Source organism: Oxyura jamaicensis (assembly GCF_011077185.1).
Source record: "Oxyura jamaicensis isolate SHBP4307 breed ruddy duck chromosome 6 unlocalized genomic scaffold, BPBGC_Ojam_1.0 oxy6_random_OJ106650, whole genome shotgun sequence".
NCBI lineage: Eukaryota > Metazoa > Chordata > Aves > Anseriformes > Anatidae > Oxyura > Oxyura jamaicensis.
The window spans coordinates 33,642-60,780 of NW_023304033.1; the positions used below are offsets into that span (position 1 = coordinate 33,642).

General features: G+C 60.7%; 1 protein-coding gene across 1 annotated transcript; it reads right to left on the reverse strand.

Annotated features, from left to right (window-relative positions):
- Positions 1 to 884: 884 nt before the first annotated feature.
- Positions 885 to 26,581, reverse strand: LOC118157546 (probable E3 ubiquitin-protein ligase TRIM8). Its single transcript, XM_035311938.1, has 7 exons — positions 25,851 to 26,581; positions 24,898 to 25,548; positions 4,918 to 5,013; positions 4,048 to 4,281; positions 3,566 to 3,597; positions 3,158 to 3,273; positions 885 to 2,413 (listed from the first exon to the last, which is right to left on the reverse strand). The coding sequence occupies exons 2-7, from the start codon at positions 25,465 to 25,467 to the stop codon at positions 1,806 to 1,808; spliced, it is 1,656 nt and encodes a 551-aa protein (XP_035167829.1). The 5' UTR covers positions 25,468 to 25,548; positions 25,851 to 26,581; the 3' UTR covers positions 885 to 1,805.
- Between the last annotated feature and the right edge of the window lie 558 nt (positions 26,582 to 27,139).

Below are 27,139 nucleotides of genomic sequence, written 5' to 3' on the forward strand. Positions count from 1 at the left end.
CCCCAGAGCTGCTCTTTTCCCCAGATAAGGAGCTCTCCCCCTGTGGCCCTGGCTGAAGGCTTCCTCCTCGCCCTTCCCCGCCCCAGCCTGGGGCGCTGCCAGTGGGGACAAGGCTTCAGGGGCCGGGGCCGCGTTGCTGCCCGCGCTGGGTTCGGGCACGAAGCCGCCGTCCCCATCCCCGTCCCGCCACAATGGGGATTGTTCTGGAGGCCGTGGGCAGGATGCGGCCCGGCCGGCCCCACGCCTGACTCACATCCTCGCGGGCTGGGAGGGAGCCCATGGAGTCACCTCTCCGGCATCCCCCAGGGGACACCAACCCCGGTGTGGGCTGGGACGCGGCACCAGCACTGCTGGCAGCCACCCCGGGGCTTTTTGGGGTCCGGGCTGGGGCCCCCAATTCTCCAGGTCAACCCAAGCGAGGAAGCCGAAACCGCAGATGCTGCTGGCGGCCCCGGCCGGCCTCCCACACGTCCCCCAGAGCCGGCCAAGCCCGGGGCCTCTGCCGAGCTCGGTGGAAAGGTTTGGGCAGGAAGGAGCCTGGCGTCGCCGAGCCCGCAGCGCAAATCACCGCCTCCGCGTCCCGGACGGGGCCGCGTGCCCCCACGCTGCCTTCGGGGTTCCTTAGCAGAGGGTCTCGGCCCGAAACAAGCCACAACCGAGAGCAGAGGAGGTCACCAGCTCAGAGCCACGACACGCACGTCCCCCCTCGTCCGCCCCGTCCCCAAACTGCTCCCCCCGAAGGAGCCCGGGGCCATCCGTGCCCTCCAGGCTGCTGGGGGAAGCGGGCGGCAGCCTCCTGCCAGAGCTCCCGTTCCCGGGGAAGAGCCGCAGCAGAGCGAGGCGTTTGCACTAAGTGATCACATTTATTTGAATATTTTTTTTTCTTTTTTTTTTTTTTTTTTTTTTCTGTGTGTGTTCTAAAATTGGTTACAGAATAAATACCTGTGCCTTATAGCAGGAAGTCCACTTTTTTTTTATACAAAGTGCTTGTTACAGGAAGTTGCATCAGCGATACGTCGGGGGGGTGCATTTCGGCAACGCTTCCCCTCCTGAAAACTAGAACAGATTTTTTTTTTATTTATTCGTTTTTTTTTTTTTTTAAAGTTTCTTTTCCCTTTTTTTTTGTGCATTAAATTTCCTGCCATGGTGTATTTACAAATCTCTGAAAGAAGGAAAAAAAAATGCCAATATGCATGAGAAGTGGCCTTTTAACACAAAAAAATCAGCCTTTAAAAAAAAAAGTAACAAACCCAAAATCTACACGTATCATTTCATACTGAATCAATGAGAGATTTTTTTTTTTTTCTTTTTAAAAAGGGGAAGAGAGGGGTGGGGAAGGGGGAAAACTGAACCAAACCAAAAAAATGAACTCAGAGAAATTGAAACGGAGAAGGTGCAATTGTCCCTTCTGAAGTTTTCCGAAGCCAGAGAGTAGCAAGTAGGAGCGTGACGCACAGAACCAGACGCCCGACTGAAATCCCCATCGATTTCTTCCATGTAATTCTCCCTCGTCTTTTCCCAGCGAGGGACAGGAAGGACTTTCCAAAATTAAATTAAAAAAAAAAAAAGAATTAAAAGGAAAAAAAAAAACAACAAAACAAAACATTATTATTTTGTTTTAAAACGGAAAGAAAAAAAATAAAGAGATGAGGGAACAACCCTCCCCAAAATCCTGGAGAGGCACGAGGCGGGAAGGAAACCGGGTTTGATTTGAAAGGAAAGGAAACAAAACAGAAAAGCCCAAACAAAGCAGACTTCTCTCTCCGAACGCGCCATCAACCAGGACTCTCCGGAGAGTGTGACGGTTAACTGGTGACGTAGTGTTTGGCCGACGGCTGGCCGTAGACCCTATAGAAATCCTGCCGCCCGTGCTGCTGGGATGCGTCAATCCATTCCCGCACGGCAAGTCCCGGGAGCGACTGGGGCACGGCGGGCGCGGGCGGCAGCGGGTGCGAGTACTCCTGCGAGGAGACCGTCCAGGGGAAGTGCCCCGACCGCGGGTAGGGCTGGTGCCCGCTGTGGTTGGACACCGAGGAACAGTAACAGTTGTCCACTGAGCAGACGAGGATTTTGCGCCCGCCGTACTGGGAGAGCACGGACTGCTGAGATGACGTGGTGTTGGGGTAGTGAGATGGGTTGAAGACGGAGCCCGAGTGCACCGGCTGCGGGCCGCTGGGAAGTCCAACAATGTGCTGCGTGGAGCTACAAGGCACCATGGCTTGTGCGGACTGCCCCTCGCCGGCCGAAGCGCCCTGGCTCATGTACTGGCTCGCCACAGTCCCGGACGATGGCTCGAGGAAGCTGCCCTCGGGGAAGGCGGTGGAGTGCTTGCGCTTCTCCGCGCCGGAGTTGCTGACGGTGCAGGGGTACATGGGGATGCTCTGCAGGAAGGGGACGGGGGTGCTCAGGGGACCTGCGGGGGGAACAGGAGAGCAGGACCGCGTCAGGTTTCATCCCGATGGCTCCGGGGACGATCTGCTGCACGTCCCGGCCCCGTGCGCCAAGTGAGGTGTACGGCACAGCTCGGCTCCTTGCCAGGTGCAGGGTGGATGCGGGGTGCCCCAGCCACCAGCCCGAAGCTGCATCAAAGCCCCGAGACCTGTGCCCTGGCCCTGTACCAGCTGAAGGCCCCCGGGCTGCCCTGCCACTGGCAAACAGGGCACTCCCCTACACGCAGGTGAATTTGGGGACCTCGCCGACAGGTTCGGACTGGCCCCAAGCGCCGCTCTCTAAGCACGTGCTCAGGCTGAGCCCCACGCACAGCTCGGTCCCTGTCCCAGGATCAGCAGAACCCCAAATCCCCAGAGAAGAGAGGACCACGGAGCCTCCGCGGGACGTGATCAGCTTCCAGGCAGTCCCAGGCATGGGGTGGGGGCTGTGGGACCACATCGGTCCCTGTTTGTCCCTGCCCATGGTGTCCCTGCCCATGGTGTGACCCCTGTGTCTTCCCACAGATCTTTCTGCCCACGGCCACCTTTTGCTGTGTCACCCCACACACGTCCATTTCACAGCGCCTCCATGTCCTAACCCTGACCGCAGAGGGGCTCCCAGGGGCCCCAGCACCCCGATGGCCATCCCCACCCTCTCGCACTGGGACCCATGCAGGAGGCAGCGAGGGCCTGTCCCCTGTCCCCCCCACCCCCCCGGCTTCACCCACCTTCCAGCAGCTTCCTGAGCTGCTTCTCCTTCTTGGCGATCTCGTTCAGGAAGAGCTTGGAGTTGAGGTGCCCAATTTTGGGTGGAGGCAGGCTGCCACCTGTACAGTTCTGGGTCCTGTTGGGGACCGGGGATGGAGAGGAGGGGTGAGGGACAAAACACACACAGGGGAGGGTCTGGCTCCCCCCTGGGCTCCTTCCCACACACCCAAGGGCCAAACCCCTTCCCCGGGGAGGCAGCAGGGACCTGCTCCCATCCACCACCCGGGCCCTTCCCCAGTGGCTCAGGGCAGCCCCGCAGCCCCCCGGCAGCTCCAGTATCCCCAGCCCTGCTCCACCTCTTTCGGTGGGGCTGCTGCACCCCACAACAGCCCCCTTCCCCCCCAAACCCACTTGCCCCCTGTGCTTACCTGTCCATTAAGATTTTCACAGACTTGGTGTTCTAGGAGGGGAAGGAGAAGCCCTGGTCAGTGAGGACAGGCCCTGCCCCAGCAGCCACCTCCCCTTCAGTGTCACCTTCTGGGTCCCCTCCCCAGTGCCCAGGGCTGCGTGTGCCTCCAAACACCACGGGTGATGGGGCAGCCCCCCAAGCTGCCCCGGACCACCCCACACTCCCTGGTCCTCATACCTCCCTCTGCCCTCCCCGTCCTGACGAGCCCCAAATCCAGCAGGGCACCGAGCCCCAAACCCCTCTGTCCCCACAGCCCAGGCTGCCCCTGCCCATCTCCATCCGCAGCGTGTCCTCGTCCACCCCTCCTCGCCCTGACCCCTGATGGGAACCTCCTGGAGGCAGCAGCAGACCCGACACGCTGCCGTCCCCTGCTCCTCACCATGCCCCACGCCGTCCCCGCTGCCCCGCCGCACCAAACCCGCCGGCGGGAGCAGTGCTCACCTTCATGAAGTTGATGTCCTCGGTTTTGTCAAACATGACCTGGACGGAGCTGAGGAGCTTCTTGGCCTCCTGCATGCGCTCGTTGAGGTGAAGGACCTGGGCCGCGTTCTCGTTGCAGAACTTGGCCTGGGCCTTGTCCAGGATCTCCATGGTCTTCCGCAGGTCCTCGTCCAAGATCTGGTGCATCTTCTCGTACTGCAGGCGCACCTCGTCCTTCAGCTGGCTCACCTTCTCCTGGGGGGCAGGAGCAGGCTCAGCCCCTTGGCACCCCCCGGCCCTCTCTGTGATGCCCCAGGACACCTGGGTCCTTCCCCAGCTGCCAGGGCGGCTGCCACACGCTGCAGAAACCCTCCCTGTTCCCATCCCCATCCCCACCCCGGAGCCGTCCGAGCCCCAGGCTGGGGACACGCCATGCTCCAGAACCCTTCCCTCCACTTCCCGGGAGACCAGACGGGGCTCCAAGGACCAAGAGCCCAAATGCTTTATCTGTGTCCCAGCACAACGGCCGCTTGCTGCTCTCACCTCCTGGGTGGTTCAGGGACTTACGGGGATCTGCACCTCCAGACCCTTCCCTCCCGCTTGGGATGAAGCTGGTGGCCCGGGGAAGGCTGTGCTGAGCCGAGGGTGCCATGGCTGGTACCTAAGGACAGCCTCCATCCTCGGCCCAACACGCAGGGGGCTGTAGGGCAGCCCCAAACACATTCTGTCCCCCAGAAGTAGGCCTGCCAGGGCCGAAATGGAGACAGCAGGTACAGCAGGACTGGTTCATCCATGCCCATCTTCTCCAGGCCCGCTGCCCACCCCAGAACCCTGAAGCCCCAGGGGTGGCATTCCCCAGGGTGAGCGGCGGCGCGGCGAAGCGCCCCTCACCTCCACCAGCCGCTTGTCCGACTCGAGCTTGTAGAGCTGCTCCTCGATGTCCTGCTCCCGCTCCTCCAGGCGGTCCTGCTGCTTCATCAGCATCTTCTGCAGGGGGGGGAGAGGGCGGCAGCCGTCAGAGGTGAACCCGGCGGCCACGTGCAGCCACGGGGCCGATCGTGCCAGCTCTGCCCGTTTTACCACCCGGCCGCTGCAGCTTGGTCGCAGCCGAGCCCTGGGGACCTCGGGGGACACACGGGGGGCTCATCTCCTGCCACTTCGATGGCCGTGGGGCTGCCGCGAGCCAGCCGCCGTCCCTCCCGCACCGCCAGATCCCTTCTCCTGTCCCTGCCGGCGTGACGAGCCTCAGAGCCAGCGTCAACATAATCGGGAGGGACGGAGAGAGGAGGCAGTGAGCCCACGTTCCCCCCAGGGCCGGGCAATCAGCCTAGGAACTGGGACAAAAAGCCACCCCTCGCTGGTGCGCGGCTGCGGGACAAATCCCGACCCCGATGAATTCCCGGCGCAGGGCAGGGCTCGCCGGCACCGACCGCCCGGCACTGAGACGCGGCGTGAGAGGCTCTCGGCGGCGGGGGCGAGATGGGAAGAACCAGGCAGCGAGGATGAATTTCGAGGGGATTATTGCTATTATAAACCGCCGCTCGGGGATTTATAATCAAGTAATTAATTCCTGGACTAGGCGGGAGGGGGAGGGTGGCAGAAGCACTGCTGGGATTAATTGCATCGCAGGGAAAGGCTGTCACCTCCGACTCCGCTCGGGAGCAGGAATTTGAAGCCTTCTCCCTCCTGTTGTTTTTCTTAAGGTCTCGGGCACCTCCAGCCCTGGCGCCGCTGCGCTCGGCAGCCGGGTCAGCCCCACCACCCGGCACAGAGCAATCGCCCTAAAAGCGGCTCCCAGCACTAATAATAATGAGGAGCTAAAAAAAAACCCTCCATCTTCCCACTCACAGCCGCGCTCCACATGCGTGCTCAGGGCCCACGTGTGCGCCCACACAGGCACGGAGGACACGCAGACCGCACACACCCATCGAAACGGGGCCCCAGAGGCAGCGCCAGCGCCGCAGCCCCTAAGTGTGGGTGCACACTTGTGCAAAAAACGAGGGCTGCAAGCACGGCGCTGAAGGGCGCGCAGCTTTTGAGAGCAGCTACATTTTGAGCGTCGGTGTGCAGAAAGATGTGGTGCATGCAGAAGTCTCCCTTCCCTCACTGCTGCCTGCGCTGCTGCAGCACCGGGAGGCTGCAGCCGCAGCATCCTGCTGCCTCCGGGCTCCCCCCCACGGGGCGGGTTATCAAGGTCCCCGACCCGCACCGTGGCCCCCGGGCTGGGAGATGCTGCAGATCCGCACCCCACGAAGGGATCCTGCTTGAAGAGCTGCCCGGAGAGCAGCACTTATGGGTTGAAGAGCAGGTTAAATACGGTGAAAGCTGGCACAGGGAATTCCCACCAGGCTGCCCAGCTCCAGGAGCTCCAGCAGGAGCCATGGGTGGAGGGTCCTTGGTGGCCAGCACAGCCCCTCTGCTCCGCTCTGTCCTGCCCAAGCCAAGCCCTGCAGGGCACCATCCTCTGCCCCGAGCCATCCTCTACGCCTCCCTCCCTGCCGCGAGAGCCTCGCCGTCTCCACGCCCGCAGCCAGAACCACCCTACAACAGCCCCCGGCAGCACCGGGTCCCCTGCCCCAAAACAGCACCCGAGAACGGGGCCCTGACACTGCCCTTGCCGAGGACAGCAGCCTTTGCCATCGCTCCCACGTGCCGGCACCTGCAGAGGAGGCTGCCAGCCCCGCTGCTGCTGAGGATTCCCCCAGGGACCGACCGAACAGCCCTGGCCACGCATGCACCGTCCCTGTCCCTGTCCCACCGGGCTGCAGCTGCCGTGGCGGGGCTGCCAGCCGCTGCCTTTTGTGACTGGCCTCACAGCGCTGCCCTCCCAGAACTGTGTCATGACACAAAATCACAAATAAATACACAACTTTGTATCTGAAGTTAACTTCACAGCCTCTCGCAGCTGGAAAAAGTGACCAAAATCCAGCCTAAAGCCGTAGAAACCTAAGAGGTTTCTAATAAAGGACATGGAGCATGTTGGTTTTTTTTTTTTCAGGCTCACATTTGAATCACTCTCTTGATTTCAGGGTGATTTAAAACCATGCCTGAGATTGCAGCGGGATGGGAGGGCTTCTCACCCACGGCAACTGAAACCTTAACAAGACACTTGGGTACGAGCTGCCCCTTCTGGCTCCGAGGAGCGAAATCTCATTGTCTCTGCAGCACAGGCTGAATTCCTTAGGTATTTTGAAAAGGAAAATATATCCCTTTCCCTTCCATCCCCTCCCAAATCTGGTATTTCTGAAGTCATGAACTCCTCCTCCTCCTCCAGGATCAGAATTTCTCAGGGTAATTTCTCATATTTCATGCATGACCTTGGTGCTGGGATAGCTGCAGCTCTCCCCGCGCACGCTCTTCGCACGAGCCCTTCCCAGGCTCCGTGATCAGAGTTTGTCTTCTGAGGCTTGCTGAGGTGCTGGGACTACACAAATCGGGCACCCCAGATGCCCTGTATCGAGCAGCACTGCAGTAGATGTGAGCACAGGAGGGTGGTCGGAGACCTTCCAGCTGCGGGTTTTGGAGGAGAACCTCAGCCCCCAGAAGGATTAGCCCCATCCAGTCCCAAATCCGCAGTTATCTCCCACCGCAGTTGCAGGCGGAGCACGTTGTATTTCCACGTCAGCAGAGTTTATGCGAGCTCATCTGACAAATCATTAATATATTAATCTGCGGCCGGGGTAATTGGCTCTTCTACCCCAGCCCGCCATGTCCCAGCGAGACAGCGCTAATTGCTGGACACCAGCTTATCCTGCTGGAATTAAAGGAAATCGCCCCCCTCTCATGGAAAAATAGAGAGGAAAACCAGCTGGGACACAAGAGGAGGGCAGAGGGTTGCTCTGGGAGCAGGCGACGGGCAGTAACCCCATGCAGGCAGCAGAAAGGAGGTGAGATGATCCTCCTCCAACCAGGAGGAGCAGGGTGAGCCCTGGGGAGATCTCACTCACGTGGGGCTGGTTGGGGCACGGAGGCCGAGCACTGGGGGAGGGATGTGCTGGGAGGCACATCTCCGCGGGACCAAAGGCAAGCGCTGCAAGACCTCACGGTGGGGAGGTGCGCATGGGTCCCAGCAGGATTGTGCTGGGGAGAAGGACAGAGGAGAAATCTGCAGGCAAGATGTCTGCCGGCTTGTGCGGTGCTGGTGTCCCTCCATCCTCTCCCGAAGGACGGTGCTAAGCCTGCGGTCACTGCTGCAGCAGATTACAGCCCTGTCCTGGTGCTGGCAGCGGGGCAGTGAGAGCAAAACCCCAGCAGCAAACCCAGCCGGGCAGCAAAACCCCACGACAGACCCGAGGCTTCACCCGCATCCCCTGTGGGACTTGTTTCACCCAGGCCACAAACCCCGGAGCAGCTCTTGCCTTAGATGAGATTGGGACCAACAAGAAGCCAGAGGGGCTTGCTGTGCTGGTGGGGAAAGCGAGGGCTCTGCAGCTTCTCTCTTGCAGAGCAGGAGCAGGAGCAACGACGTCTCCGCACGCTGACGGAAGCTGCCTACAGGACTCTAATTCCCACCCCTACATCAGAGGCTGTCACGGGAGGGCAGACGGGCGAGGAGCAAGGCCCCACAGCCCTCGTGCCCTGAAGAAACCTGGATGAAAAAGTTTAGCCAGGACAGCGTGACCAGCCATCCCATCGCCTGCCCCCGTCCCCCCCGGTTCCGCTGGGGCTCAGAAAGCCCCACACTGCAGAGGAGGAGCCCGGCTGGCCCGAGGCAGCGCCTGCAGCTGGGGAGCTGGCCGAGGCCGGGTGCCGGGCTCCCCGCATCCCTCCTCCCCACTGCCTCGTGCCTTCCCCCCGCCGCCAAACCGCGGTGAATGAGGACATTGTCTGCCGCGGCCGGAAAGACAGGACGGAGGGAGCGGGGCGGCAGGGGAGGAAGGGCGAGGAGGAGGAAGGTGGGACGGCAGCGGAGGAGCCCTGAAGGGCAGATGCCTTTCTCGGGAACGGCTCCAGACACCTGCAGCTGGGCCCAGGGCCCCGCATCAAGGGCGCCCATTGAGGCGAGCATCCCGGCACAGAGCTGCCTTGGGGAGGGAGCGGGGGGCTGGAGACGGGCCCCACGTCACAGCCGCTGAATGCTAATGCACCAAGAAGCCCGGGGTGGAGACGCAAGAGCAAACTTTCGCCTCCCTTGGCCGATTTGCCCCGCTCTGCCGGCAGCTAGACTGTTTTCTGAGAAAAACCCACACGCGGAGCTGTTCCGATCCATCCTGAGAACATGACCTGCCCCCAAACCCAACGCTGCTCTTTGCAGAGCCCCCAAAACCAGGGGAACCCCCAAACCCAGCATGGAAAACACCAGGTGGGACTGGAATTGGGGCAGGAGGGAAACCTCCTGAAGGCCATGGTGCCCCATAGATGCAACAACACCTTAGCAGAATGGGGACACCGGGGCAGCCCCACGGACCCTGCACACCCCCGGGACCACCAGCCCTCGCACCCCGTGTGGCTCCTGCTGACAGGCCTGGGCAGGAGCAGCTCTCAAACCCCCCTGCTACACTTGCAGGAGGCCGATCGGCTTACAGAGACAGGAAGGAAATGTTTTCTGGTCGGGGTTTCATCTTGCACGCCTTTACAGTAACCGCTGGGTGGGGGGGGGGCTCAGGACAGAGCACGAGGCCTTCCCCCCGGCCCCAGGTTTTGCTTTTCTCATGGGTTCTCCCCGGGCAGAAATCAGGCTGCGGCAGGCCCCACAGCTCCCCAGGGAGCCCAAAGAGGGGTGCTGGGGCTGAGCATCTGCTTGCCCGGGGTGTCCCGGCTCTTCCCAGCCGTTCCTAAAACGCCACACGTGGCGAGAGCCAGGGGACACCTTCCCTCGTGGCATACAGCCCTGCAGACCGGCCCTAAAGCAGCAGGCCCAAAACATGGCAGCCTCGCTCCCAGCATGGGAGGAGAGGGGCTGGGAGCACGGGGCAGACGCACGGGGGGGCAGAGGAGATGTTTGTCTGCAGAACACGGCAAGTCCCAGCTCTGCAGGACGAAGACTTGGGCTCCTTTCAGAGCAGCCTCAGCCATGGCCCTGTGCCTGAGAGGAGCCCGGGGAGGCGGCGTCCGGCTGGGGGAAGTGCTCCCACCCCCCCAAGCTGCCCGCTCCTCCCGATTCCTCGTCAAGGCGGTGCCGGCCGGGACATGCAGCGGGTGCCCTCGACCCCAGCGAGGCAGGGACGAGCCCAGCTCCAGTGACAGGCAGCACAGCCTTCAGCTCCTGCTTCCTCTCCTTTAGACCCCAGTTTCCTCACACAGCGATGCCCAGGAAGGCTGGTGCTGTTTGCCTGCGGCGGCATCCTCCCAGCAGCCTGCAGACACAGGGAACAGCCACTCCTGCCACCCCAGACAGAACGGGGGGGGTCCATGTCCATTTTTTGGACCCCCACAAACCCAACCCCAGCTCCACAGGGCATAGGGAGCAAACCCTGCGCAGGGGACCTGGTGGGGATGGGGCTTGCAAGGATCAGGGCGAATCGCTCGGTGCCTGCAGGGCCAGGCCCCTGGGGCAGAGAGCAGCCCCGGGAACCTTTTTCCTCGCTGCTGGGAAGGGAGGAAGAGGAGATCCCCGCCCAGGCCTGGGTGCGGACGCCAGCCTGCCGCCGTTCCAGCCCGCAGCGCTCCCGGCCAGAGCTGGGGAGGGAGGACGGAGCAGGCTGCCTCGCCTGGAAGAGAGAGCCAGGAGCAGTCCCAGGGCTTGGCCCTGCATGGAGGATGAGGTCCAGGTCTTCTCTGACACCAGGGATACAGAGCAGGAGCTCCTTCCCCGTCCTTTTGGGGACATGGATGGGACAGCAGCCCCTGGGACCTCACCTCCATGTCAACAGCGCTTTGGCACTGCCAGGGCACCAGGGAAGCACAGAGGTCTGAGATATCCTACGAAGTTTCAGGACTGGGATCCAACCCCAGCACTCTCAGCAAGTGTTTCCAGCCCCTTGAGACCTCACGCTGACATCAACACCTGGAAGACATCTGGGTCCTGCTGACAAACATCGCCATCGAGCCCTTGCCTGCTTCCTCCCCTCCACACCAAAAATAAAAGCTGGGCCTTGCAGCTACGCTGCCGGCCTCAAAATCCCAGGTTAAGGTGCTCCAGAGCACAGGGACCCTGCGGTCAGTGAGGGGAGAGATGGGTTTGTACGCCTGGAAGGGGATGGGGGAAGGTCTCCTGCCCCAGGCAAAGCCCTTCGTCCTGCTGGGCTGCAGCGCCCTGCCCCGAGGAGGGCTGTGGGGACAGGGAGGACCACATTCACCAGGCTTCACGGTTTTTCAGAGCCTAAGAAATCACCTAAGAAGTCCTGCCCCTTCCTCGTGCTCTGTGCTTGTAGCTCCTTGAAAGCTTCTCTCAATTTACGTGTAAGCTACAGGAGCCCTCCTTAACCTTCTTTTCTCCTTCCTCAGTCGCTTGTCTTATGGATCTGCCCCTTCCTCGTCATGGATCCAGCTGAAACGTTAACTCAGGAATAAAAGCAGCCTGCTTTCAGCCGGATCACCTCCCCGAACCGAGTCTCACCGCGCTCCTCCAGCTCCAGGAGCACCCAGTGGCACAAAGGGGCAGTGGGTCAGCGCTGTAACTCGGACACATCGCAACGCCCTGCTCCTCGCACGAGCCCTCTTCCATGCTGCTCCACCACCTATGAGTCGTTCCTTCCATAATCCCCATGAAAAAACAAACAGCCTTTGGCAGCACCCCCAGTCCTGCCTGGATCCGCCGGTGTCCCGGTCGCTCCCAGCTGCTGGATCCCCAAATCTCCCAAACCTGCTTTGAGCTCAGGGACCCGGCCAGCGGTCCCCAGGCTGCAGCAGGCGGGACGCCTCGCCTCCCAGAGCAGCCATCCCCTAAAAACCCACTCCCATTGCCTGGCAGCCAACCTGCCCCCATCTGCAGCCCCTGCACAGTTGAGAAAGCCTCGCTCCCTCTTCCAAATAAACATCTTGGATTCAAGATCCAGCTGGCCTGTGTGATCTCAGAGCCTTCTCCCCGCAGGGGTGAAACGCAGCCAGCCTCTCCCACCCTCTTGCCGAAGGCTGAGCTGCCTCTCCCCTGCCCAAAGACCTCTGCTCGGGGCTCAGCCCTGCTACGGCGAGACCCCAGCTCCCAGCGGCAGCCCCCTGCCCTTCCTCACACCCCACCAGCTCAGCGGGGTGGGCAGGGGCTGAGCTCTGCTCCCCGGGAGCCCGCCCGAGGACACGGACGCTCGAGAAGGTGATCGAGGGCACCCCGATGTCACCTTCGTGCAGAGGTGACAACCCGCTGCCGTGCGGGCAAGAAATCCCCGCTTTGATTTAAAGGCAGCGATTTCCCCCCCCCATCTGATCTAGTTAAACTTCCAACTGCTCAAGGCTATTTTAATTTGTACTGCTAAGTTAAATCAACACAAACAAGGGCAGAACAGGTTTACATGCGCCTCTGTCACTGGCTAGCACAGCTCCATCTCTCTAGGCAGCCTTTTTTTTTTCTAATAAAGATAAGGGGGGGCCTTTTTTGTGCACCTCCGACTGACAAATGGAGCCTGAAAGTGACTTGGGAGTCACCGCCTTCCAGCAAGTCAAGGTGACTTATGCGCCAACAGGCTGGATTCAAAGAGCTTTGCAAAAATGCAGATCAACTAACAAGATTTATAAAACCTGCTGGGGGCTTAGAGGCCGCTTAATTCTCCAAGGTGCCAAGGCGAGTGCCTGGCTTGCAGAGGAATGGGTAGGACTTACGGAGGTGGCTACCTCAACCCTTAGGTTGCTTCAAGGAAAGGGATTCCACTTCTCCAGGAGACCACGGTTTGATGCGAGATGTTTACTCAAAGCCCGGGCTCCTCCATCGCTTACTCTACGGAGAAAGAAGCAGAGCCCTGCCGCTGCCTGCAGCCCTTACGATCGCTTACCCCAGCGCCGCAGCGGAAATCTGCTGCTTCAGCTAACCGGCGACGAAACCCCCCAGAGGAACACGAGACTCGGGATTCAGCGCACAAACTGGGGGAAAAAAAAAGAGGAGAGAAAGCAAACTACGAACTCCTGCAGCATCCCAGATCTCCGTGGGGCTTTCCAGGCGGGGAGCAGCCCCTCTGCCCCTGCCCGTGCTGAGGGCCATGAGCAGCGAGCCCCTCGTGGTTTGACACCAAGGATGCTCGAGGAGCACAGCACCACTGGGATTCTTGGGGAGCCGGCGCCGCGACCGCGCCGCCGCCTCCTCGCAGGAAAGCCGCTGGGTTTTCTCCCTCGCCCATTTTATTTTTTATTTATTTTTTTTTCTCCTTTGCGAGGCGGCTGTTGAGAATCTGAAAGCCCGGATTATAATCTTTATGAATCCCATAGTTAGAGCGTGCTGAACAGCAGCCCAGCAACACCAGATGTTCAAACAAAGCTGCCAACCGACAGCTGTCTGCAGCTTGCAGCGTGTTTTTACTTTAAAATGCAAAATGATACCAATCTATATTAAAAGAGAGACGTTCGGAGCCGTGCGATAGCAGCTGAAGCCGCGGATATTGCTCTTTCTTGCAGGGTGTGGCAACAGAAGGAAATATCTCAGAAACTACTGCTTAAGCTGCGCTCCCAGCCCCCCCCCCAAATCCTGGCCCCTTTCCTAATGGGAAAGAGCCTCACGTTACTGCTTGAGTGCCGTGAATGTACCAGTGCGTGTCCAAACAAGCCAGTAAAAAGAAAAATGCAGCATGAACAAACAGCGGCTGGCGGAGGGTGCCAGAACGAATCCGGGCGCTGCAGAGCCCGCACCTGGCCCCGAGCGACGCGAGGGACGGAGGGAGCCGGCCCCGCTCCTGCCTCGCCGGCCATCAGCCCTGCCCAGCACACACCAGGGGGGCAAAGGCAGAGCCTGGCCGGCTTCTGGAGCAGCTCCCAGGAGCAGGCACAAGGCGTTCTGCCCTGCGACAGAGCCAGGGGCTCGGCCTCGCTGTCCTAACCTTTGGATGCGCCGGCCACCACCGGGTTTTGGAGGTGGCGAGTCCTGAGCAGGCTGGGCACGGCACGGTACTCGCCGCTCGAAGGAACGGAGCAGCGGGCTCTGGCTTAGCCAAACGTGACGTCCCGTATCCCCCACCAGCCGCGGTCACAGGAAATCCTTGGGATCGGTCCCAGCATCGCCTCATTGTGCTCCGAGCAGCGGCAGCATGAATGAATCACGCTCCTCGCCGTGACACCCAGCTCCCAGCAACGTCCTCGCGATCAAAATATTTACGTTGCAAATGAGTAAGAATGGGACCAAATCCCCTCCCCGGCTCGGTGACACAAGAAGGCCAATCTGCTCCTGCACCACGCAAGCTGGTGGCAGGAGGACGAGGGCGCAGGAGGCCAGGACCCGGTGCTTGGGCAGCGCCAGACCCGAGCCCAGCTCCGTGGCAGCGAAGCCCAGGTGGGAACTACGAGTCCCACAGCTCCCTGCTCCCGCCGGAGCCCAGGAGCCACGAGGGAGCATGCTGGGACCTGTAGTTCACAGCCAGCCGGCTGCCGAGCCCCGCGCGCCGTAAACACGTCTGGAATCAAACAGACGCGAGGCCCCCAGCTCGTGGCACGACGCCAGCGGCGGCTCCTCGCCGGCAGGCGCTCGGTGCGTTCCCTTGCGATGCACGAGCCCCTTTCCGAGGGGAGCAGGGCGCCTGCACCCCACAAACCCCTAGCGGCCAGCACAAGGGGAGCTCCAGGAGATGCGAGCCCCTCTGCTCCTGCTCCCAGGGCTTCGTTTCGCCTCTGGCACGGCGCGGTGCCCCTGCGCTCGCCGGCAGTGCGGTGTCAGCAGGCATTACTTCACACCACGGCCAGGCTTCCTGGCAGGGAGGAAGGGGAAGAGGAACCCGGGGCAAAGGCAGCCGGCACCTCCAGCTCCCGGGGCAGTGCCAGGAGGTGGGCACGGCCCCTTCTCTCATCGCCCTTGCGCTCGGGAAGGAAACATCCTATTTCCTAACCCGCCTCCCCGAGCCGCGACGGAGCGCACACCCCTCGCAGGATGCGTGGAAAAAAAAAAAAAAGGGGGCTGGAGTTTATTTTAATTCGCTCTTGCAAATAAATCAATTCCACCTTCTCCATCTGTGGTTGTGGCTGCTGCTCGCCGTGGGAAGGTGCCCGGCTCCGGCTCCCACGGGAATGGCCCCAACGCCAGCGCCCGAAAACCGGCGCAACTCCGCGCCCCAGCTGCCCATCGCCTGCCCACGGGTGGTGACAGGCTTGTGGTACCGGTTAATAGATAAAAACAGGTAAAACGATGCATTTGAGAAGTCATTCAATAACGACGAGCTTCCCAAATTGCTCTCTCCAATCTCCTCCTCAAAACCAGGCGGTACCCACAGCACCAGAGCAGCCTCCTGCTTCGCCACGGCCTCTGCAGCCCCAAATCCACCCCCAGCAGCAACAGCCCCCGGCGTGCCAGCCCCCAGGTGGCTTTGTTTTGTCTGCCCCGCATCCCCAGCTGCCTGGGGAAGGCGATGGGGTGGTGTGGGAGACCTGCAGGACCTGCTCCACGTCAGGGGGACATCGCTGATGGCGTGGGGACAGCTGAGGAGAGGGGGGTTCGGACGCAACCCCCACCGCGGTCCTTTGATGTGCTGACTTGTGCTCCTAGGAGGACGCCTGTCATTGGTTTTTAATCTCGCCTGATTACGGGCCAGCCTTTGACATTATCGATCCCTGGCCCCCGAGGTGTCATTTATCTTCCAGATGTGATGGCACATCGGAGCCCAGCAGCTCGGAACCCGGCCGGCTCCATCCTTCCAGGGAGCGAGGACCCGCTCAGCTCCTCGGTGCTGCCGATCTGCACGAGCCACGTTGAAAGCTCAGTTTCCATCCCCAAAGGCGATGGATTTTGCTAGCTGCTCTTTCTCCACGTAAATGCTGCAGAATCGGGTGCAGCGGGCAGCCAGAGCCCAGCAGAGCCCAGCAGGGCAGGGCTCAGCATGCAGCAGAGCCGCCTCGGGGAAGTCTGAGGGCAGCCGGACCTGGCATTTGATCTCCCGACTCAAAACTCCAGCTCCTCGTGTCTCTGGCAGATCAGCAGTGCTTTATCAGGCTTGGCAGCCCAAGGTGCCTCCAGCACCCGCCGCTTCCCTCTTTCGGTTCCGTTAGCCTCTTTTAGGGGGGGACGCGGCGCAGCACCAAGGTTAAGGACGTGCCGGGGGCCAGGCGGGACGGGGCAGCGCAGGGTACGGAGGAGCCATTTCCAGCCGTGACCGCGCTGCCATTTCCTGCAGCAGCAGGACCAGCTCCTCGTCCCCACAGAGAGATTATCTGCTACCTGGGCTACGCGGTGGCTTCTCCTCACCTGCCCGCGCGGCTCGCACCCCCTGCTCCCCCTGTCATCCGCCCAGGCTGGCAGGAGGCCCCAGCCTCCACCTCTCAGGAAAAACGACGTTCCCCTCCGATTTCTGACACGTTACCGGGGGCAGCACCACGGTTTTCTTCTCGGATGCTTCTTGCCTCTCCCTCCATCAAAGCCAGGCCTCGCCTTCTGGGAAGAAGGAACATTTCCCGAGGAATGCCCCGGCGGGCGGCCGTACCGCGCAGACAGAGGCTTTGCTTTTGCTTGTCGCCTCGGTGTTATTTATTAGATTACTGCAAAAGCACCTTGATGGATGGAGATCAGCGCCGCGCGTGCTGACAGATAACGGTAGCCACGAGCCAACCTTGGGGAGGACCAAGGGCAGAAGCGTTTGGGTGGGGGCAGCTTGCCGGGGACGCTGCAGCACCCCCGGTAGGAGCAGCCGTCAGCAAAACCAGCCGGAGTTTCTGCTGCTGGCCCTCAGGAGAGCCCCCCCAGCTCAGCTTCTCTCCTTCAGGTAGCACCCCGATTCCTCTACCCAGACGCCAGCTTGCTGCAGGGATTACACCGACCTTTTCCTCCCTGGTGTAATTAAAATGCCGCGAAAGCCCAGGCTGGATGGAGGACGAGCCGTGGCTTTGCCCGCTGGGCTCACGTCCTTGATGGGTGATGGGTTTGGAGAGGAGGGGTCTTTGCACGGCACATTTGCAGCCCCTTGCCCCGCAGGCTGCCAGCAGGCAGGAGCACAGAGTAACCCCAAAAGGCGCCCCGAGTTCCCTGCTGGAGCACACGACCAAGCCAGCCCCGACACAAGCAGGGCTCACCGACCCTCAGCCACACGGCGCAGGGGAGCTGCAGGAATTCCCTCCCGGGTCCAGCCACCCCCTCACCGAGGGGCCTGCCACAACACCCGAGGGAAGGTGGGGAAAGGGGGAGGCACTTTGTGTGTCCCCCCCCCCCCAAAGAGGGACCGCGGCGGGGACGGAGACCTCGCGGCGCATTTATTCCGCTCCATCCACCCGAGAGCCGCACGTCAAGGGGCTTTTGCCGGCGGAGCCTGGTGCACCAGGACCCGAGAACAAAGGGAGGCACCCGCACCCCCATCCCTTTGTCTGAGCGCAGAGGAGTTTCACCTGCAGGGAAAGCCAGCTCCCACCCCAAAGAGCCGGCGGATCCAACGGGGAGAGGGACACAGCCCCCTGCCCGCGGGAGGACAAGGAGCACCGAGCGAGCCCACGGCAGCCACCCACCCCCCCCCGTGCTTCCCAACGAGTGTCACCGCTGGGTCCAGGAGCCCAAAACATTGCCACAAACACAGCCGAGCATGTGGCCGAGCACCGCAGCCCGGGGCTCAGCTCCCCTGGCACCAAAACCCCAGGAATGATGGCCAGGGGAGGGGGCTGGAGCTTCCTTTCCTGGGGACGGGGCTTCAGAGCCGCACAATGACCGGCTGGAGCCAGGGTTTGGATTAAGCTGTTGTAGGGCAAGGGAAGCTGCCGCCTCCATTAGGCTACGGGGGATTTGCTGCCCCTTTTTCCCCAGGCTCCAGCTCTGGGATGGAGCTTTGAGGTCGCCCAGAGAGGTGAGCAGGAGCGGGGGGATGCCAAGCGAGCAGGGGATGCTGCACGCAGGGGCGGGCGGAGGGAGGAGAGGGCAGCTCAGCCCTCCCCGAGCCCCGCGTCCTGCAGTCGGCTGGCCTGACAACGTTTACTCATATTTCAGAGAGACACAGCCATCCGGAACGTCACTCCCTGCCAACTGCCTCATCTGGAGCCATCCCCAGCTCGCTCCTTTCCAACCCGTGCCGGAGACGGGCCCCCCCAGAACAGCCACAGAGCGAGGAACCCAAACAGGAAAGGTAGGGGGAGAGAAACAAAAAACACAGAAAGGGGGAGAAAAGGCAGAGAAATTAAATCGATTTGCGCTTTTTTTTTTTGCCCCCCTAGGTCTGGTGCTCCATCACAGATCGGTCTGTGAGCGTGGTAGGTAGAAGCCACCGCTGCAGGGTGGCAGGGCGCTGCTCCGAGCAGCTTTGCTCATGTTACCATCACAAGCAAATCACAAGACAGCAAGTGGATGAGCACGATCCCCTGGCGAGAAGGGGCCAAAGCTGTCCTTATCGGGAAGGATCCAGGACTGGGAACCGCTTCCCGGAGTTCATCTGGAGGACATATGTACAAGCCCTCGCGTGCATCCCGCGTCTCGTGCTTGCACATCACCACCCAGCCCTGCGGATCCGGGACCAGGCTTCTCCTCCAGCTCCCAACCTGGCTGCCTTCAGCCCCGCTGGGCGAAGGAGGGATGGCTGGCCCTGCTCTTCCTCCTGCGGAGGAAAGGGAAGAGGAGGACACCCCACGCCATCCATCCTCCCAGTCCCGCAGCCCTGACACCATCGAGCCCTCGTCCCCTGACGCCGACCAAGGCCGCACCTCCCGTGCCTGCAGGCTGCTGCTAAACACCCCAAATTGACCAAGTCACCAGAGACCGGGACGGAGCCGCAGCATTTTATCTCGTTACAAGAAAAAAAAAGCGAGGCCAGACCAGATTCTGCCCCAGAGCCTGCGTGGCAAAGCAGAATCTTGCTCCAAGTGTTTATTTATAAAGCTGTACATCCATGTACATTTGAATTCTGACAGAATTAATTCTGGCATCCAGCTAATTCAAAGCATTCCTCCCCCATCACACTACTGTTGCAGGCCAGCCCAGCACAGAAGCTGATTATAAAATGCTGCACTAGCCAGGCATTTCTGCAAAGGCTTGTGCTATTGAGCATTCAGCCTTTCCTTGCTTGGCTATTTCATTGTTTCGGTGTCGATCCCTCCTCTCTTGCCCTGTGTTTCCTGGTTACTTTTGTCCCTGCTCTGGAAGCACTGCTGCTCGCAGCCCCATTTCAGTGTCAGATTAAAAAAAAAAAAATTACGTGAAATTAAAGAGAAGGCAAAAAAAAATTACCCCCGTGTAGCGAGACTTGCAGCAAACAGGTAACAAGCAAAAATAGGCCAGCGTGCTGCACGGCGAGCTGCAGGCGGACCTGCGGACAGAAAACCCACTGCCTTCCTCCGAAGCACGGCTCCGAAATCCCTGTGTGGTCACACGCTGTCCTCCCGAACAGAGCGGAGAGAGGTCAGGGCAGGCAGCAATGTAAGAGCCTCTTTATTCTTGGGCAGTTGCACGAATCTGATCGCTTGTGCCCTTTGTGAGCCATGGAAATGTGCCTCCTCCTCCCGCCCCTCCGCCACCCCGGAGCTCTGCCCTGCTCGGAAAGGGGCAGGGGCCCAGCGGCGGCGGCTCCTGGGGAGCCACGGGAGGGGAGGAGATGGGAAGAAGGTCCTGGGGCTCACATCTTCCTCAGGACTCACCCGGGCTCCCACAGGGCTAAGGAGCAGAGCGGGGTGTCACGCTGGGGTCTTTTCGCCTTCTCCCACTCCACCACGCCGACGGGCGCGAGGAGAGCGGCGCGCTCCACGCCTGCAGCCACGTGGCACCGACACGAATGTCACGGGTTAGATTTGGGCCAAAGCAGGGTCTGGGCTAAGCGTGAGGCTCGCTGCCAGCCAAAGCTGGGCTTGTACCTGCTGGCTGGGAGACCAGACCCACGCCACCGGGCTGTCCTCCACCTCCGCTGTCACTTCTCTGCATAGGCTGTGGGTCCAGAGCAACCTGAGGGGGTAAGGGCAAGGCAAACGCTCGAGCCCAGCAGGAAAGCAGCAGGGAAAAACCCTTAATCCAGCCCCTGGGGAGGGAGGCAGCTGTTCCAGCTCAGCCGAAGAGCTGGGACCACGAGGACCCCACCGCTGCTTGGCCAGATGGGTTCCCACCGGGGCGCCTGGGCACCCCAGGGTCTCTGGGGCAGCACAGGTTGCTGTCGGCTGGGCTTAAATTCCCTGCTGCCCTGACAACAAAGCACAGCAGAGCTTGACAGATCAATGTCACGCTGCTAGGAAGCCGGCTAGGTGGGTGCTGGCATCTCCACCACTGCCCAAGGCCCGAGAAGTCACCGCTCATCAGGGCAGCTTGACCAAGTGACAGCGTCCCAGGGCACAACCATCAGTCACGTTTAGGAGCCTGGCGCTGGGACGAGGCCCCCAGGCAGGAGCTGGGGACATCGGGAGGCAGGGACAGGGGCTGAGCTGACAGGGGAGGAGGCCGGCGCTGGAGGTTTGGCTCCGGGGTGCCAGCAGAGGCTCAGGTGGAGGGCGCAGGGAGGATCTGCGCTGCTCCGGCTTCCCAGGACCTACCGCCAGAGCAATACGGGGACCGGGTACGTTCAGAGAGCTCCGTGGGGAACGCCTGGCAGGCACCAGCCCACACCATCTACAGTCACGGGAGCGAAATTAATGCCCGAGAACTTGGGCACCCGCGCTCGCAGTGCCTCCAGTGAGCTGGAGTCATCTGGAAAATAAGTAAGCCTGTAAAAATCCAGCCCATCGCGAGTTACCAAACCTGTTCCGGAGTAAAAGAACCTCCAGCAGCTCGAGCCAGGAGCCTGCCGGTGGGGCCGACCCCAGCGCCGGGGCTCCCCAGGTCCCAGCTTAGCACCTCTGGATGGAGAGCAGCATGGGGACATGGCACGGCACCGTCCTCAAGCAGGAAGGTGTCTGTGGTGTCTGAGCCATCCACCAAGGGAAAGCCGGTGGTGTTTTGGTGAACACCAAGCGCTCACCTCTCCTTTCCCCTATTCTTCATCAAACACCTAACCTCAGCTTATCCAGGGGCTAAGAAGGGGAACCCCAGCCCGCTGAGGAGCGGTGGCACCCAGGAGCCCGGTCCCCATCCCCCCTGTCCTCAGGACTTCCGCGGCTCCAGGGCCAGCTCTGCTCCCACCCGCCTGCAGGAGGCTCCCGAATGTCTTCCCGCAGGTCGCAGCACCACAGCGCGCTCTCTCCCTCTCCATTCAAAAACGCTGGGGATTTTCAGAAGGCAGAGGAATTTTCTCATGACTTGCACACGGTGCTGTAAGCAAGGTCAGAGAGAAAGCCGTCCCTGTTCCCTGAAACAAAACCCAAGCAGGGGCAGAGCCTCTACTTAACCCCTTTTCCACTGGTGGCACCTTCAGCTCAAAACATTCTCCTGGGACACCCACAAGCAAGCTCTGATGTCCCCAGCTTCAGACAACCACGTCCCACACAAAGCTGGGGCAAACGTGGCAATACCCAGCAAAGGTTTGGGCGAGCCCCTTCCTCCCATCGTTCTCGGGCCGCTGCCTTCTCACCTCTGCTTCAACCCCAGGAACGTATTTTTTCCCCATTCTGGGGTAAACGAACAAAAATTGGGCAACACCACTACTTCAGCCTGGACGAACTTTCGTTTTTAACCCTGTTGGTGGGTTTCCCCGTGCATGGGAATAGCAGGTGGGAGGCACCCGGCTCTGACAGCAAAGGCAGAGATGGAAGGAGAAAATGTTTCGTTTTGAGACCTTGACACAAAACAAAACGTCAAGAAGCAAAAAAAGAGGGTGGGTTGTTGGCTTTTTTTTTTTTCCTCTCCTCTTTAAGCGCTACAAAAACAGGAAACAAAGGAGAAAACATCTCACGGGGGGGAAGGGGAGGTAAGCGTTTTATACGCCCACGAAAGAAAGATTAACCACATATTTTATTTACTGTTTGTATTATGGTTGCACCTTCGAGTTCACCCAGCTGTGAGCCAGGGCTCTGCGGGTTTGCACAGAACCCAATATTGAGAGGTCCCTCTCCCCCAAAACGACCCCAGCACCAGCCCCTGGAGCGGGGAGCTGAAGCACGGACAGCCTCCTCCTTCCTCCCACGCTGACCTGCCTCCAGGTTTCACCCAGCGACTGCTCACTGGCCCAAATCACCAGCTGGGAAAGCACCGGTTCTGCCCCAGGAGGGTTTGGAGCCTCTTTTCCCCTGCCATGACACCCTCGGAGGTGAGCTGGAGTAATACACGGCAGGAGAGGGCAGTTTGTCTGAAGAGCGCTTGCGGACTCCTGGCTCTCGGGGCCGCCTCCGCCAGCGGGTCGATCTCACGCCCCGTAACGCTCACAGTCCCCGCGCCAGACACGGGGCGGAGGATGAGGCTCCGAGCCTCCAAACTTTGACTCATTTCTCAATTAAGATCTTCCCAGAGGAGAACCACAGAGGCACGCATGGAACAAATCTCTCACGGCCGCTCGGTCCCTGGGCCTCCCCCGATCTTTCCAGCCCAGCCTCGCTCACACGTCCCCACCGCGCTCATCCCCGGGATGCTCGGGGACCGCATCCAGCGGCGTGGGGCGAGCCAGCAGCTGGGAATCCCGTGCCCGACCCCAGCATGTGGGAAGCCGTCACCGGCCGGGCGCACGCAGGATGGGACAAGCAAGTGGCCTAATTCGGGAGCCGACGCAGCCGCATTCCTGGCCGGGACCAGCTCACGTGGCTCGTTGAGGATTTCCATCAGAGACCTGCCCAGGGCCACACAGCGAGCACGGGGCAGAGCCAGGAGCTCGCCCGCTGTTCATCCAGGGGCTCTTCCCAGGTCGCAGGGATGCTGCTTGACCTCCAGGACCCTTTGGCTACCCCGATCCCCAGCTTGAGGCTGCCCCAGCCTCTGAGCACCCAACGGCACGCCCAGTGCGAAGAGACAAGCTTATCATTGCGGGGACGGGAAATTAAGATAACGCGGCGATGGAGGTACTAAGGGATTTTGCCAAGGTCACACAAGAAGTCTGCAGCTCTGCTACACAGGCACCTTCAGCGCCTGGCCATCCATCCTAAAATTTCACGCCGGGGCCAAAATTCAGCCTAGCCAGCGGCAGCGTTGCGCCAGGTCATTAGGAGCATGAATCTGCAAGGAGCAGCGAGCATCCAGCCGTAACAACAGCCACAACAACAACAGAAAACGCCGAGTGTGGGAATGGATGAGATCAAAGTGTCCTGGAAAAGGACCTGGAAAAACTCTCTGGGTCCCTGACTAACGCTCCCGGGAAACACACGCACGAGCAGCCCCGTCCCAGCCCCGCGCAGTCCTCCCAGGGTGGCTCCTCCACCCTGGCAGAGGGAGACAAAAATGACTTCCTATAAATAGAAGCAGAAAAGCGCTTCTCAAAAAGCCTGGCTGGGTCTTTCCCCTTCCAGCGCGTGTGCTGGCACCTCCGTGGAGGTCTCTGGTTTTCCCCCAAAAAACCTGGAGAGGAAAATAACCTTCCTGTTAGCTCACGCTGGCTGCTCTCCGCACAGAGCCGCCTCCCCCCCTCGCAGGCCTGGCCATCCAATTGGAAAGTAATTATACTGCAATTTTTATTTATGACTCTTTTTTTTTATTGCTAAATGGTGACTCATTTTGGCAACATTAAAATACACAGGAAATCGTCCCCATTTTACAGTAATCACCATTCAATTCATTGTTAAATATTTATTCGGCAGACGAGCGCCGGGGCCTCTCTGGAGGGGTCGAGGCAGGCGGGTGGGCAGCGCGGCGGGGTGGCACCGGGCTGGTCCCCGGGGCCCTGCAATGCCCACCGGCAACGCCAGGCTCCGGAGCCAGGGTGAAAGCTCCTGCCAGATGGCCCGGCCGCGAGCGAGGCAGACTCACTTTCCCCCAGATCCAGCGCTACGCCCCGCGCTGCTGCAGGGACAGGGGCCGGCAAAAACGCAGTGTTTGGCCCAAACCCAACCCCGACGGGAGCAAGAAGCCACATCTCCCCCGAGTCGCTGACACGAAGCTCTCCCTGCTCCGGCCTTGTGCAGAGGGAGGGGAAGGCTGACATGGCCTCAGGGGGAGACGAGGAGGACGGTGGGAAGAGCCGGGCTTTGACATTCACGAGCCTTACAATGAACAGGGCCTGTGTCCCCGCCGCGCGGCGGCTTTGTCACCCCCCGAGCCGACAACCTGAACCCCGTTTCAGGGTGCCTCAGGCCCGGGATGGAGCCCACCTCGCCCCCATGGCTCCATCCACCGCCAGGTTTTAACGTGTTCCACCAAACCAGCTGACCCTGAACCACAGCAGGGCCAAAACGGGGAGATTCCTCCCCAAAACGCCCTCTTCTCAGCACCATGACCTCCACCCGGCCCCACACGCCGAGGGGCCACCCAGCGGCGGCGCAGACCCCCATGGGCGGCCCCGTCCCCCCCGTCCCCTCGCTGCTCGGGCAGGGGCGGCCCTCCCCGCCGCGCCCCGGCGTAGCCGCAATCTAACATGTCTGCTCCTGCCGACTTCCTCCTGGCTGCCCCAGCGCCGCGGAGGGCACCGGCGAGGCGCTACGCCAAAGGGCCGGGGCCACAGCGCCGGGCAGGAGAAGGGGGTTTGGGTAGGCCCTACGCAAACACGGGCCCGTTGGGACACAAACAGGGCACGCCACGGGGCAGCGGATCCAGGAGGAGGAGGGAGAAAAGAGGAAGGCTGCTGCTGCGGGATGCACCCTCAGCAGGGGTCTGCTGGAGGCTCCTTCCCTCACCGGCCTCGATGGTGGCAGGGAGCCTCCTTGACCCACCCCTAGGTGATGGGACGTGCTTGGCAGAAGGACCACCACGCCGGCACCTCCTCAGGAGCCAGTCCTCGATGGCGGCACCGGCCTCCTGCCACGTGCATCCCACCCACCCACAGCAGCCCCGCGCGGGGCAGAGGCCACCTCCGTCCCGAGGGTGGGTGGAAGCCGAGGCGCGCGTGGGATGGTCGAGGACGGACTTACCCTGATCTCATTGCGACGGATCTCCACGTCGCAGACCGAGTGTCCCTGGTGGGCCCCGCTGTAGTAGCAGCAGAACTGGCAGACGGCCACCTGCTCGGCTTCGCAGTGGTACAGGCGGTAGGCGTTGTGCTGGGGGCAGCTCCAGGCCCGCACGTCGTCCGCCTCCACCAGGAGGTGCCCACGGGCCGTGGAGGGCTGCTGCAGGTGGGTCTGGACGTGGGACTGGCAGCACGGGGCCTCGCACCTCAAGCAGATCTTCTGGGCGGGCAGCGGCGGGCCCCGGCGGCAGAAGACGCAGTGCAAGACGGAGGGGGGCTTCTCCAGGTTGAGGGAGTTGAACTTCTCCACGATGTTGGTGAGCTTCAGGTTCTTCTCCAGGTTGGGTTTCTGGTTGTACGCCTGGTTGCACTCCGGACACCGCACCAAGCCCGACTCCTTGGCCCACGCCTCCCCGATGCAGCCCCGGCAGAAGTTGTGCTTGCAGGGAAGCTGGACGGGCTCCACGAAGACGTGCAGGCAGATGGGGCAGATGAGCTCCTCTTCGAAACAGTTCTTCCAGTTCTCGGCCATCTCTGCCGGCGGTCTCTGGCGACTCTCCCCCCGCTGAATCTCTCAGTTTGCTCTACAGATGGACGCCGGGGTCTCTCCTCCCTGCAACAGGAAGTCTCGGGGTGAATCGCCGGGCTCCCCCCCTCCTCCCCGGCACGCACAATAAATAAAAAAACCTCAACGGATCTCTAAAATCGGGTATAAAAACGAGCCACGGGGCAGCACTCTAGGAATCTCAAGCACGAAAACACGGTATCTGTGTCATTTCATCGAAAAAGCAAGGCAAACGGTTAAAAAAAAAGGGGAAAAAAAGGCGTGATGTTGTAGGATTTACAACCCAAAGTCTTAACAACCCCCAAAAGCAATTTGTCTCCTTTTATCCCCGAGGGCGAATCGAAACTTACCGAAGGTTGAAAAAAATCCATACAAAATCCAGCAGCAGGGTCCAAGTGCCATATAAACCTCCTAAATTTAGCGCTCCGGATTTGATTTTTCTTTTCTTAGGTTTGCAACCGACATTCAATATTTTAAAGGGACTTTTGTCCCCCACCAACCTGGCTAGCAGCTGAGAGCCCAGACTCGCTCCGATTTTTTTTTTCCTGTATTCCTCCTCCCTCTCTCCCTGATGGGAGTTCAGAATCGGAGTCTTTTAAAGGAAACAGATCAAAGGGTTAAGATCCAAAACGGGAAAAGGAGGAAGATTAAAAATAATTAAAAAAATAATATAACAGCAACGATGACGACGGTGAAAAAAAAACACGAATTCTCTCCGCGGCCCCAAAGGTTTGCTTCTAACCCGGCAGAGCGGCGAAAAAAAAGGAAGAGGAAAAAAAAAAAAAGAAAAAAAAAAAAAAAAAAAGAGAGAAGAAAAAAAAGCCCCTCTCGCCTGCTTCAAAATTGTGAGGTCTTGAATGGGAGAGCTCGGAGGGAAGACAGGCCAATCATTCAGACGAGATTCCAGCCCCGAGCCCAAAGCAACCCTCCCAGCCTCTGCCTCCGTTCATAAATAGGAATGAAAAAAGAAAATGGGTTTCGCAAAGGGAGGGAGGGAGGAAGGAGGGAGGGGAAGGAGGGGGAGAGCCCGAGCGCCGCGAACCCAAAATCAACCTGCTCGAAATTCTCACGAGGGGCTGGGTCCTCGTCGGGGGAGGAAAATAAAATATATTAAAAAAAAAATTAAAAAAAAAGGAGAAGAGGGGGGGGAAAGCAGGGGGGGGTTCCCGCTAGCCCCCTCTCATTCCAGCCCCCGGAGCTCCAGCCCCCCCCCGGGAGGGAGCCAACAAGGGGGCGGGGGGGGGGCCGGGGCTGCCCAGCGCTACCGGGGGGGCTCCGGGAACCGGGCACGGGGCTGGGCCGAGTCAGCCCTCAGCCATTTTGAGCTGCCCTACTGGGAAAATAAAAAAAGGTATTAAAAAATAATTAAAAAAATAAATAAAAAAGCCCCAACCCCAAACCCACCCACGGCAGCACGCAGCCTCGCCGCCTCCTCCTCCTCCTCCCGCAGCCCAGCGGGGGGTGCCGGGGGGGGCCCGGCCCCGCTGCCCCCGGTGCCCGATGCCGGTCCCGGTGCCCGGTGGGGGCCGCTCAGCGCCCCCCGCCCCCGCCGCCTCCGGCCATCTTGGGCTCGCCCCGGGCGCCGCCCGCCGGGCCCCACGCCCGGCCTCCCTCCGCCGCCCCCGGGAGGCGGCCGCGG